The sequence below is a fragment of the Phascolarctos cinereus genome, unplaced genomic scaffold (genome assembly GCF_003287225.1).
Source record: "Phascolarctos cinereus isolate Bilbo 61053 unplaced genomic scaffold, phaCin_HiC Scaffold_3;HRSCAF=262, whole genome shotgun sequence".
In the NCBI taxonomy this organism is placed as follows: domain Eukaryota; kingdom Metazoa; phylum Chordata; class Mammalia; order Diprotodontia; family Phascolarctidae; genus Phascolarctos; species Phascolarctos cinereus.
Window position 1 is genome coordinate 147235737 of NW_027555736.1, and position 14148 is coordinate 147249884.

General features: G+C 39.4%; 1 protein-coding gene across 9 annotated transcripts in view; it reads right to left on the minus strand.

Annotated features, from left to right (window-relative positions):
- Positions 1-2245, minus strand: part of AAGAB (alpha and gamma adaptin binding protein) — a 61467-nt gene extending 59222 nt beyond the window's left edge. For 3 of the 9 annotated variants that reach the window (XR_002323718.2, XM_020982766.2, XM_020982736.2), the window contains exon 1: positions 2112-2244. Coding sequence is in view for 5 of the 9 variants with exons in the window: in XM_020982766.2 (XP_020838425.1) it covers positions 2112-2184 (73 nt within the window). In the remaining 4 variants the exon portion in view is untranslated. Of the gene's footprint in view, positions 1-2111 lie in introns of all 9 variants that reach the window. The other 6 variants (XR_002323716.2, XM_020982746.2, XM_020982726.2 and 3 more) reach the window with 3 other exon arrangements.
- Between the last annotated feature and the right edge of the window lie 11903 nt (positions 2246-14148).

Consider the following 14148-nt stretch of genomic DNA (forward strand, 5'->3'; position numbering starts at 1 on the left):
AAACAAATCCACAAAAAATATAGCATTTCTGTACTACTACTACTACTACTAGCTAACATTTAACTGTGTTTTAAGCACATTAAGCTGTACAACCTAGCTATCTATTTTACTATATTAGCAAAAGTCAGGATTTAAATGAGAAAATCTCACAAAACATATACAAAGTATCTGGAAATTAACCTACATCCACACACAGACACACTACTTATATAAATGCAACTACAACATACTCTTTGTAGAAATAAATGCAGAAGACTTAAATTGGAAAAATTCATGGACCTTGGCTGGGCTGTGTCAATACAAAATATAAAAAAAGAACACTACTACTAACATTTATTTACAGATTTAGTACTATACAAATTAAATTACCTAGACAAAATAACAAAATTTAGTTCTATGTTCTCTTTTTGTGCTTAATGATTTCAACTAATTAAGTTTTATGTCTCCTGAGAGTTATTTTGAGTAGCAAGTTTATAGGTTATTTTGGATTAACCTCTAAATCGAGTATTTCATTTTGTGTGAATAAAGCCCCAGGATTATGTGTCTTCCAGCTAGTGGTTTGGTTTCTTTGCTGCAAAAATTCTAATATTTCAATTATTTTATTGTAGAAATGTTAAGCACAGAGTTTTAAGTCTTTGATAAGATTGAGTGAAATAAACTATGTTTTTATTCATACATTTTCTCATTTTTTCCTTTGAGAATCTAGATCCTTTTTTGTTTTTCCAACCAAATTTTGTTCAATGCAGTTCTGCTATACACACGAGTTTCTGTTTTTTCCTCTTTGAAATGAGATAGATACTTACCAACTCTAAAATTCAATGATCTTACAAAAGTTTCTCCTCCTAACTATAGTTGTGAAAGGAAGCTTTTTTCATTCTCTAATTTTTTATAAAAATGATCTCTGACCTTTACATTCAGGCAATATGTCCATTTCTCTAAAAATATGGTGTTGAGATACTGGTCTAATTTCTGTCAAACTATTCAGGATTCCCCAGAAGTTATTGTCTAAAAGAAAGTACTTACCTTAGTTAAGTACCAAATTTGTACTACTGATTTAGACTTGCCCTTGCACTATTTCTGATTATCTAGTCTGTTCCATTAAACTATATTTTCCATCAGAGCCAAATAGTTTTACTTTACTATATAGTTTGAGCTATTGAGGATTGCAGTGAACTGGCTGGTAGGAGGCAGTTAGATTGGCTGTGTGACCTTGGACAAATCAGCGTCTCCCTAGTCTTCGGTGATGCAGCACACACAAGGCCTGGAGTCAGGAAGACCTGAGTTCAAATTTGATGGCACTTACTAGCTGAGTGACCCTGGACAAGTCACCTCACCTCAGTTTCCTCATTTATAAAATAGGATGAAAATAGTACCAGGGTTATTGAGAGCATCAAATGAGACAGTAATTCTAAAGTGCTTAGCCCAGTGCATGGGACATAGTAAGCACTACATAAAAGTTAAAGATGATGATTATGAATGAAGACGAAGGCAGACTTAGAAGAACCGGGTAAAGTTCCCTCCAACCCTACTATTCTCAATCTATTTAACTGGCCCAGTTCACCCAGCTCCAGCAGTTCAGGATAAGAAGTAGAGGACAGGTTTCTGCCTGGTTAGCTCTCATTATCAATAGCCACTTAATAGTTTCATTAATCAGGGAGCTGCTCCCAGAGCTGGAGGCAACCCCACCACCCGGAAGTTTGGGGCAAGGCAGAGCCAATCACAGCTTGGAGCAAAGGAGCCGTCGTGACCCCCTCCAGGAGCTCGGGAGTGGGGCCAGTTCTCTCCCAGCTACCCCCTCCCCCAGGAGAGCCCCCACCCCGGGCAGTGGGAGGGAGGAGGCCTTGGGGACCGAGGCAGCCAGCCAGCAGTGGAGGAGACAGAGATGACAAGAGGGGCGCCCCGGACACGCTCTCTACGGCCCTGCGGGAGCGCAGGGGGCGCCGCTTGCGGCCTGAGCTAAGCATTGGGTCAGGGGCCCGGGACCGGCTCCTGGGCCTGGGCGAGGGAGATTCCCTCGGGGGTGGTCAGGGCGATCAGGGCCCAGGCCAGAACCCATTTCCTGTGTGTACCCCCGGAGTCTCGGAAGGAGGTCCGACGGTCCGGCTACTCACGTTGAACCAGCCTGTCCCCGGTGAAGGTGGAAGAACAGCTGGTGACAAGCACACAGGGTACGCCGGCAGCCATCGCTGCCTTCCCCGATTAGCGTGGCTCGCAGAGCCACTTCCGCTCTGGACCGCACCATCTCCACCACCTTGGGGGGGAGGGAGTGAGGAGGAGGGTGACAGAAGGAGCTCAGAAGCGGCCCTCCAAATGGCATGGACTCGAGGCCCCCCCGGAAGCGTGGAGAGTCCACCGTCCAAGCTCCTCCTTTATCCTCCACCTTCCGGTGGTTTCGAACGACCAGAAAGCGCGTTTCGTTGCCATGGGGACGAATACACTTTTCTTATTCCCCATGCTCTTTGGGGAGGCGCCCCGAAAGCTGAATCCATTTTCGTTGCCTTTGCCATGGCCGAAGAAACTGGGCCTCGCGACCCTATTGGAGCCATCTTAGTGAAGGTGGTAAAAGGTCCCCGTACACCCCCCCTCCCCCTCCTTAAGGACTTTTCTATGTAGTTTTCCCCGTCCCTATCTATACCCACCCAGGGATGCTTTCCACCCGGAGTCGCAGTCCCCCAGCACTGCAACCAGGACCCTAGTCCACAGAACCCAACCAATTTTATTGGTTTAAGAATATTAAAAACCAAAAAACTTAGGAGTGCTGTAGTAAAGTTCAAAGCAATATATTAAAGTGAGTATGTAAAAAAAGTAAAGAGTATTACAAACAGAGTTTGCTCATAATCATATTTGGTATATTTAGAGATATAACAGCTGAGGGGGGAAGGAAAAGAAAGAAAAAGGATTTTTCTTTCTATAATTGAGCAAAAAAAATATTAAAAGTTGAAAAAAAATCTCTCCTTTTCCTAGCTTTTTACACCTCTACCGAAGGTCCCTAGCTACCCACCCAGAAGTACTCACACTTGAAAAGGGACGAGAGGATCTAGAGGGAAGAACAGCATTAGATATAGCATTGTACAGGGGGATAAAAGGGCTAAGAACCACTATGGTAGCAATGGTCTGCAACCAACAGGCATATATGAAATGCTTATTATGGGCCAGGCACTGTGCTAGGCACTGGGAATATAAAGACAAATAAAATAGCGTGTGCCTTTGAAGATCTTATATTCTCTGGTGGAAACAATATATAAACATATAAGTAAAGTCAAAATAAATACAAGGTACTTTTGGAGGGGGGTGGGTTACTAGGAGGCATCATAACTTCTGGTTAATTATAGTAACAATAATAGCTAGTGTTTATATAGCACTTGCTATTTGCTAGACACTATCCTAGATTGGCACTTTACAAATAATATCTAATTTGATCCTCATAACAACCTTTCCAGGTAGGTGCTGTTATTATTCCCACTTTACAATAAAAAACGTAGTTTAAGTTACTTTAAAGAATTATCTTTAGTGGAAGTCATAGACTCTAATCATTCAAAAATTCAGCTCAGACTACACTGGTAGCAGGAAATACAGTAATTCAGTTATGGGAAAACTACAACTACTCAGGCTAAATGAAGGGTCACTTTAGGGTAAGACCATCCAGGAATAAATGAGTAACTCAAGGTCAGAGGAACTGTAGGATTTTAAAGTTGGAAATTGAGAATTTCTTAGTTTTGTTTTTTGTTTTTGTGAGTATCATAGACCCTTTTTTGGCAGTCTGGTGAAGCCTAGAGATTCCTTTCTCAGAGTAACGTTTCCAAATGCATAAAATAAAATGCATAAGATTATAAATTAAACCAATGCTATAAAAATGTAGTAATAAAAAAATTTTTTTAAACTGAAGCTCATGGACTCCAAGCTAAGAACCACCATCTAGCCCAACTCCTGTATTTGCAGATAAAGAAACTAAGTCCCAGAAAGATTTGGTGATTTGCCCAAAGTCACACAGCAAATTAGTGACAGATGTGGTAAAAGAACACAAGTCTTCTCATTTCTAGTCTAGGATTTTATCCACTAAACTCTGTTGACCAAATGTTAGCCTGTTGAACTGAAGCTGATCTTGGTAGCCAAAGTGCCGAGCTTAGAAAGCATTCAATAAACATTTTCTGAAATAAAACTGAGTGTAGTGGATGGTGGTTCAACCTGGGAATCAAAAAGACTTGGGTTAAAATTCTTTCTCTGATACATACTAGTTGTGTGACCGTGGTCAAATCATTTAGTTTCTCATCATCCCCAGCAATGCTCTTAAAATTAAGTTATAGGTGACTGGTTGATCTTCAGTGGGAGGTATGTACATGGAGTTCCGTGCACCAATGAAATCACACAAGACCAAAACAAAACAGTTCATCTAATCATATGATGTGTTTATGTTGCGAAGTGACCACAGACTTCCGTATAACTTGATACTTGGCATATAGCATAGTACTGAATTTAAGGATAGGTAGGATGCCTGTTCAAATCCCACCTCTGATACTTATTAGCCATGTGATTAAGGGCTTTATTTTCCTGTGCCTCAGTTTCCTCATCTGTAAAAAGTAGTTGAACTAGATAGTCTCTAAGATTCCTTCCAGCTCTTAGTATCTTATGATAGCTAAGCATTTGAAATACCTAATGCTATTCTCAGAAATGCCACCATGGATCTCCCTAAAACATGAGCCCCTGATTGGCTTTTCTTAGGTCTTATCAACCCACAACAAGATACCTCATAAGCAGTCATCTAGTCTGTACCTGAAGACTTTCAATGAGAGGGAGCCCACTACCTCTTGAGGCACCCCATTCTATTTCTGAACATTCTGATTGTTGGGAAATTTTTTTCTGATAAATCTAAATTTGCCCTTTTGCACTTACTATCAATTTCTCGTGGTTCTGCCCTCTGGGGACAAACAGAACATTTTATTCCCTCATTGACATGGCAGCCTTTTAAACACTTGACAAGAATTTTGTCCTGCCAAATCTTCTCCAACTCCAACATCCCCATTTCTTTATCCACTCCTCAAATCATAGGGACTTAAAAGCCATTACCATTCTCATTGCCCTCCTTTGTATATGCTCTCCAGTTTATCAATGGCCTACCAAAAGTGACTACAGTACTCCAGATGTGGTCAGACTGGGGTAGAAGACAGACTATAATCCCCATAATTCCTGGATGCTTCATCTCTCTTGATTTTACCCAAAACCACATTAGCCTTTTTGGCTTCCACCTCACGTTGATGACTCATGTTGAGCATGGAGTACACTAAAACCTTTGTATCTTTTATGGAACAATTACTGTCTAATCATGCTTTTCCCCTCCCCCACACCCCCCCTCCCATCTTGTACTTGTGAAGTTGATTTTTAGAATGCAAATGTTAGACTACATTTATTCCTCCTCAATTTCATGTCATTAGGACAGCAATGTTATAGCCTTTCAGGATCTTTTTTGGATCCTGACTCTATCATCCAGTATATCCAATATCCTTCCTTTCCTGTTTAATCCCAATAGTTAACTCATTTTGCATCTAGCTAATTGTGTTATCATCTAATAGCCCATCTCTCTCTATCTCTCCACAAGAAGAGCATGGCGTAGCCTATTAAATACTTTCCTGAAGTCTAGGTAACCTGTGTCTGTAGCATTAGTAACCCTATCACAAAAAAGAATTAAGGTTAGTCTGGCACAGGCAGTTCTTGATGAAGATATTTTGGCTACTTATGATCACTGCTTTCTTTTCTACATGTTAACTAAGCACTTCTTTAAAAATCCATTCTAGATTTTTTTTCATGAATCCAAGTCAAGCTCTCAGGACTTTTAACCTTCTCTAATCTTGTGTTATTTCTCTCATTTTCCATAATCTTTCATATATTGTTGACTAGATGATCTCTGAAGTCTCTTTGATTTCCAAAATTCCAGGATGCCTTAGAATGATTCAAGATTATACAATTAAACCTCATTAATTCTATTTCTACTAATCCAGATTTTGTGAAATTCAAATAGAGGTTGAATAGAAATTTACTATTGTTTAACAAATCTTATATACACACACGTGCATATATATATATATATGTCAAAAGTACACATAGAATTTTAAAGAACCATTTAAATTGCTTAAAAGAATAAAAGGCAGTTTTTGATAGTAGATAGAAAGCTGGCCTCAGAGTCAGGAAGGCCTGGGTTTGGGTCCTGGTGTTGGTTTGGCTGGGCAGGATCCTGCTATGCCAATGAAATGACAATTTAAAATCCACAAAGAAGTATACAGTTTTAAAATTCATGGAAATGCAACACACTGCTCACACAGCATTCTTTTCTTATTCATTAAAAACACTTTCCTATGCAAATCTCTGCTAGGCAATATTATGTTATATGCATCTGAGCTAATGATTTACTTGAAAGAAATAAAACTGCATTTCTTTTAAAAATTTCTGTAATTCAAGTTTTTACTCATTTAAACAGGCCTCTCCAAATTAGTCTGAATTAGTAAGATTTTAATTTAGTTACAGTGATAGCCCTTAAATGTTGAGATCATTAAATAGAATAGTGAATGCTTGTGGTCTAATCGTGGAAAAACTGCTGGGTCATCCTTTTACTAAACTTTCCTCTGATGTTCAGCAGATGCTTTCCTATGTTGATCCTAAGAGATTTCGCTTTTGTTCTCATTAAATATCCTTCCCTCAGATACATTTGTTCTATTCAGCTATTAACTAGGAATTAGCACAACTGAAAAATAATTACTTTGTATTGAAATCAGTAGTTGACTTAAAGCAACCCAAAGTGGTTTTTTCAGTATGTCAGAAAGTATGATCTTTCAAAAGAAAAAAATTGTAGGCTAAGGTTAACTATATAAAGAATTGGCTCTAGATGCATTTAGTTGTTGTTGTTGTTGTTTCAGTCATATCCTACTCTCTGTGACCCCATTTGGGGTTTTCTTGGCAAAGATACTGGACTGGTTTGCCATTTCCATCTCCACCTCTTTTTACAGATGAAGAACTGAGGCAAACAGGGTTAAGTGACTTGGCCAGGGTCACATAGCTAGTGAGTGTCTGAGGCTGTATTTGAACTCAGGTCCTCCTGACTCAGGGGCTGGGGCTCTATCCACTTCATCACCTAGCTGCCCCTTGATGCATTTATCTAACAAATATTTATTAGAACTTATTTTAATTAATTCCCTCTACTTCTTAGGCAAGTCAGCAAGGTTCTGGCCTCATTTCTTTTCTCTTTTCTCTCTGCACTTCATGATCTCAGCAGCCACCATGGTTCCATTTATCATCTCTATGCAGATGACTCCCAGATCTACATATAGCCAGTCCTATTCTTTCTCCTAAGGTCCAATCCCACATAACCAACCACTTATGGGACCTTTTGAACTGTATGTCCCATAGACATATCAAACTCAACATATTAACAACTTTCCCCCCAAAACCTGCCCTGCTTCCAGACATCTCTATTTCTTTGATGGCACCACCATCTTCCTCTGTCATTCAAGTTCACAGTTTCTGTTTATTCTTTATTCTTCTCATTCATCTGCCTCATCTAAGCAGTTACAAAGTGTTGTCTATTCAAACTCCATGATATCCCTCGTATTCATTTCTCCACTCACCCAGTCAGGCCCTCTTCACCTCTTACCTCATTTACAGCAACAATTGGTCACCCTACCTCAACTCTTTCCCCTCTCTAATCCTTCCTCCATAGCTGCCAAGTGATATTCCTAATTATCATGTCATTCCCTATGCTCAGCAAACTCCAGGAGTCCCTTATCACTAGGATCAATAGCATGAAATACCCTGGCTTGGCATTTAAAGCTCCTCTCAATGGAGCTTCAACCTACCTTTTCAGACTTATTATACGTTACTTCCCTGCACATACGCTTGGTCCAACCAAACTGGTGGTCTTGCTATTCCTCATGACATTCCATCTCCCATCTCTGTCTTTGCACAGGCTGCCCCCTGTTCCTAGAATGCACCACCTCATCTCTGTCTCTCAGCTCATGTGTACATTCTGCATGAAGCCTTCCCTGATGCCCCTCACCAGCCAGTTGTGGCTGCCTCTCCCACTGCAATCACCTTCTACTTACATTTGAATGTGCTCAAATTGTTTCATTAATATCTTCTCAGTGCCCTAGCATAGTACCTGACACATAGTAAGCTCTTATTAAAAGTTTATTGATTGATTGAATATTTGGCTAGAGTATCTGGGGGTTAAGGTTTCTCAGAGATGGGTGCTATACAACTCAAACATACCCTTCCTACCTTTAATGAAAGTAAATAGAATAAAACTGAGAAAAGGAAATGTGGCAATGTTCAGCGCGATGTTTATTGACTATTGATTATGTGTTACAATGAAGTGATTACTGTGTTTGGAGTCAGAGGTCCTGGGTTTGAGGCCTGACTGTCACCTAATGCCTATATGACCTCATGCAACTCACTTAAACTCTCTGGGACTCAATTTCCTTCTCTGTAAAACAAGATCCTATTCACCTCTGAATCTATGATGTAATAAAATAGAAGTCACAGATATAGAGCCAGGTAGTCATTTCTGACAATGAGGGATTTAGCCTTGTTTACTTCTGAGCAAATTCAGTTCTGTTCAATTTAGCTCATGTTCATTAAGTGCCTATAAACTAAAGGCAGGGTACTGCACCAAACTTTTGGGGGTGAAACAATGTTTGGATCCCTTGCTTTTTTGGGGAAATAATGCATGCACACATAACTGCAACATAAACTATAATACATGGTAAGTGCATAAGAGAGGTACAAACAAGATATTATGTGGGGTGTGTCATTACTGAAGAGGGATATCAGGGACGAAAAAAGAAAAGAATGTAATTCCACAGAGATTTTACAGATAATAGATATACTGAAATTTCTGAAGTTTTTTTTAAACCAAGCCTCTCTAGATTCAGTAAAAATACTGATACTCTACAAAGTAAGTGATTTGTTAAATGCCGTCATGCTGAAACAATGAGATAACAGCTGATAAAAAGATTATATATAAATTTCAATATGGTAGAAGGGTCTATTTGAAAAGAGACCAGAGAGAACATGGTAGTTTCTTTCCTTATGATGTTCCAGTGAAAGGTCTTCTCTAATATCCTAGAATCATAGAATCACAGAGGTGGAAGGGACTTCAAATGTAATCTAGTCCCTTTATATTTAAGCAGGTATGACATCCCCATTAATGGTCATTAAGTATTTGCAGATACTGTAGCAACAGGGAACTCACTATTGAATGAGGCAACTTGTTGCTTTTTCCATTAGTTCTAATCATTAGGACATTTTTCTTTATTATGAGATGAAATTTGCATCTTTCTCTAACTTCCACCAGCTGCTTCTAGTCTTGCTGTCTGGTTCTAAGCAAAACAAGCCTTCCATCTTATAGAGACAGCAAATATGTAACCCTGTCTTTTCTTCTCCAAGCTAAAGATCCCCATTTCTTTCCATGAATTTCCATATGAAATAGTATGAATTTCTCTTTCCATTCTCATCCCCCTCTTCTGAATGTGCTCCATTTTGTCACTGTCCTTAAAATGGAACTGAATTCCAAAGGTGATCTGACCAGGGCAAGTATGGTGGGACTATAGGCTCAGAGATGTAAAGGATGATAATAGATCGATTTAAAGCCAGGAAGAACTCTAAGGCCATCTGGTTCAAAGCACTAATTTCACAAGTAAGGAGACTAAGGTCCAGAGTGGTTGAGTGACTTGCCCTAGGTCACAAAGGGAGAAAGTGATAGAACTTACTCTGACCTCTCTCATTTTGGATTCTGTGCTTCTTCTGAACAACCCAAGGTCACTTTCATTTTTTGCTGCTGTCTCTTTTGCTTTGATTTTTTGCAGTGTGACTTATCACCCTGTTTACTCATGCTGAGCCTCTAGTTGTTGTTCAGGCATTTCGGTCACATCTGATTCTTCGTGACCTTATTTGGGATTTTCTTAGCAGAGATAATACAGTGGTTTGCCATTTCCTTCTCCAGTTTATTTTACATATGAGGAACTTAGGCAAACAGGGTAAGTTACTTGGCCAGGGTCACTTAACTTAAGTGTCTGAGGCCAGATTTGAACCGAGCAAGATGAGTCTTCCTGACTTTAGGCCCAGCACTCTATCCACTTTGCCACCTACCTTATAGTTCACTAAAACTCCAAGCTGATTTTCACATGAACTTTTGTGTAGCCATGTCTTCTCCATCTTATACTAGTAAAGTTGATTTTTCTAACTCAAGAGTAGAACTATTTATATTTATCTCATTTTAATTCTATCTTAGATTTGGTCCTGCTTTCTAGAACGAGAGTGGCCTGAGGCCCACATCTGACCCACTGCTTGGTTCTATAACACTATTTTTAAGATGTAAAAACCATTCTTAGCTCCCAGGCCTGTTCTAAACTATCTTCATCTTCTTGGCTCCTAATTTGGTAGTACACAAGGTATTAGCAATTTCTCAGCTTTATGTCATCAATAAATTTGATAAGCATACTATATATTATCTTCATTCAACTTATTCCTGGAGTCAGAAAGACTAGAATTAAAATCTGGCTTTAGGCTCTTACTAGCTGTGTGATCTTGGACAAGTCATTTAATTTGTCTGCCTCAGTTTCCTCATCTCTAAAATGGAGATAATAATAACACCTACCTCTCAGGATTGTTGTGAGCATAAAATGAGATATTTGTAATGTGCTTTATTACCTTAAAGTACTATATAAATGCTAGCTATTATTATTGTTATCATCATTATCATTCATAAACCACACATGCCTTCTTATCCTGGGCAACTCTTGTCTATGTCCTTTGCAGAGCCTAATGGCTTTCCTCTGGATTGCTTCAAATTTTTTGTCCATCAGTTATCCTTTGCTCTCATTCCTTGCATCCCCTGAGTAAATTCCACATATGAGACAGTGGCTCAATTATTTAAGCAACTTCACTCTCCCTTTCTGCAATTCCACTGGATTCATTACCCCAGAGTCTCCCGGGAATATCTCAATCAGAAGCTACTTAGGGTGTCTTCTGCTGTGCTCTGCAGTCTCAGACAGTGGAAATTCATGCCCTTAATCCTTTCACCTTTTACTCTAGTAGGAAAATCTACCTGTATTTTGTCTACACATAGTTCTTAATTGATTCTAAAAGAAACACAAAGCATAATCTCTTCTGTGCTTACTAAAACTGATATAACCAGTTCTTTGCAGTTATTGCCATAAACTGCTTGTTTACCAACCCTGTTCTGGGGCTCCTAAAGTGAGGCATTTTTAGACTGTGTCTAGCTACCCATTACTTTTTACTAAATTACATTTCTTGGATCATAGCTGTCATTACCATCTTAACAACAGCTTCTTTGGCATTCGGTCACAAAGAAGGGCCTAGATAGGTGATGGTGGTTGCTGCTACTGAGCACTATAGAATCATAGACTTAGAACTAGAGGGAACCTGAGTCCATCTAATCTAACCCCAACATCTCTCAGATGAAAGTTAAGTAATTTTGCCCAAGGACATGTAGGTAAATAAATGTCAGAGGTGAGATGTAAACCCAGGTCCTATGACCTCAGGCCAGTACTTTTTCCACTCTGCCTCCTTCAGATGTTGCTATCATTGCCACCAACACCATTTCTCTGTTCTTCAATCTCCTAACTGGGACTGTAGTGAAGAATATCCATAGAGTGAAGGAATTATGTGTTGCCAGGGATCTGAGATTTCTTTTACCACACAACCTTCCTGGTTGCCATTAACACTGACTGTTTTGTCCTCTTCTCCAATCAATTGAACACCCAATCAATTGGGACTCCTACTATGATGTGGCTACCAAATTCCCCTGGTATATCTCCCTATACTCTCATCTCTTTCCAGTTCAGCCTTGCTCTTTTTCAGTCCCTGAACATTTCTTTGTTACTTTTGCCTACCAACCTCTAGGTCACCCTTCCCAATTTTTCAAGTTTATAAATGGCTTACATTCTATCTCTTTCCTCCTATCTCCTGGCCTCATACTTGGGAACTTTTGGTCAACTGGCATCATTGCATGACCTCCTCTAGTAATGTTCAGCAGCTAGTAACAATACAGCATAAACCTCTATTTGTAATACAGTACAACTTACCATGTACTCATATTACCTCAAACACCTCACTCTCCTAGTTCATCAACTTCAATTCATGAGCTACATCACACTCTACTTAAACTACCCACAGGAGCAGGTCACCCCTTACACCCACCATTTTCTACCTCTATAATCTTGAACTCTAAAATTGCCCTTTCTGATCATAATCATCTATTTGTCCATCTTTCTCTTTGCCTCACTCTTCCTAAAATTAATTTTCATTCTCCTGCAATCTCTGCTCCCTCTATTTCTCCCAAACCTCCAAGTCTATTACTCCCACTCTGGCCTCATTTCCTTTCCTATATGATCTTTATCACAAAGTTAACCAGTTGAACTCAAAACTGTCCTCCATCCTTGAGTCCTCTTGCTAATCTTCCACCATAGGTCACCCCTCACCATCCAGTTTCTCTGCTCCTACTCCCAAGCTGCTAAACACTAGTACAGGAAGTCATGCAACCATGACAGTTGATCCATTACAAATTCACATTATATAATTTCAACTAGACCCTCACTACTGCATGGAAATCCCTTTGTTCTTCCCTGCTTCACTGTCTTATTCTGTACAGCAGTTATTCCAAACTTTCACTGCTTTTAAGGCCCCCAATACTGTTTTAAACCCAGTCTCTTAAGTGATAACCTCACCTCTTTATTAAGTAAACTAAGGCTATCCATTGTGTTTCTTTTCTTCTTTCATTCTCCATCTCGAAAACTCCTTTACTTCTTTGCTCATCCTCTCTGAGGAGAATGACAGTCTTTGATTCCATCCCCTACTGTCTCCCTTCTTACTTCCTGCATGCTCATGTTTCTCCCATTCTTAAACAGTCTTCACTTAACCCTCCTATTCCCTTAAATTACCATCTTATATCCTTCCTCCTTTTTACTTCCAGGTTCCTAGAAATATTCATTTGTGCTCGCTGCCTCTTCCAGCCACTCACTTTTCAACTCTTTACAACCTGGTTTCGCCAACATACACAAAAATCCAGGTTTAACAATGATTGTAACTTGTAGCCTTTTTCGCTAATCATCCTCCTTGCCCTCTCTGACACGATCCACTCTCCTATCTTCCTCTATACTCCTCACCTTATAAAAAGCACTGGCTCTCTCTGGTTCTCTGCCACACTATTTGACTACTTCCTTTGTCTCCTTTGTTAGGTCATCAGCCACATACTAATCATGTGTAACCAACGATGCTCTGTCTTGGGCCTATGTTTTCTCTTGTCCCTATACTTTGTTTCTTGGTGATCTAATTCATTCCCTTGGGTTCATTTTTCATTTTTACATAGATGACTCATAAATCTATATATCTTTTATCTCACTAGAATTATAGTCCCATATCTTCACCTGGATATCTTATAGTCATTTTAAACTCAACACGTCCAAAACTAAACTCATTATCTTCCCCAGCGCCTACCCCTTCTCTAAACTTCCTTATTTCTGTTAAGGAACTAATACAATGCAATACAAACCTCTGTTTACAATACAATACAACCCACCATGTTCTCAGTCCCCCAGGTTTACCACCTTAAACACATCTTGAGTCTTCCATTTTTCTCATTTCCTAGATCCAATCATTTGACAAATCACGGCTCAAGTCATTCTTCAAAATCTGTTCTCTTCTTACCATTCATACAGTATACAGCCATCATTCTGATTTAGACTCATATCATCATTTTCTGGTCTATTATAGCAAACTCCAAAATAATCTTCCTAAGCCCCAGGTCCAATTAGTCTACTCTACTCAAAAATCTTGAGTGGCTCTCTATCACCTCTAGAATAAAGTATAAATTCTTCAGTTCAACATTTAAAGCAATCTAGCTTCAGTTTATCTTTTCCTGTTTCTCCCCTTCATGCTCCCTAGCCAAATCGGACTACAAGTTAAGCTCTGAATTCAAATCTTCTCCCACCTCCATACATTCATTCAAACTGTCCCCACACCCAGAATTCACTTTCTCCACAGAATCCTTATCTTCCTTCACTGTTCAACTCTGGTACCATCATGTCTGTGAAGCCTTTCCCAATCATCTCTCCAGCTGATAGGCCTTTCTTCATTCTGAAATTA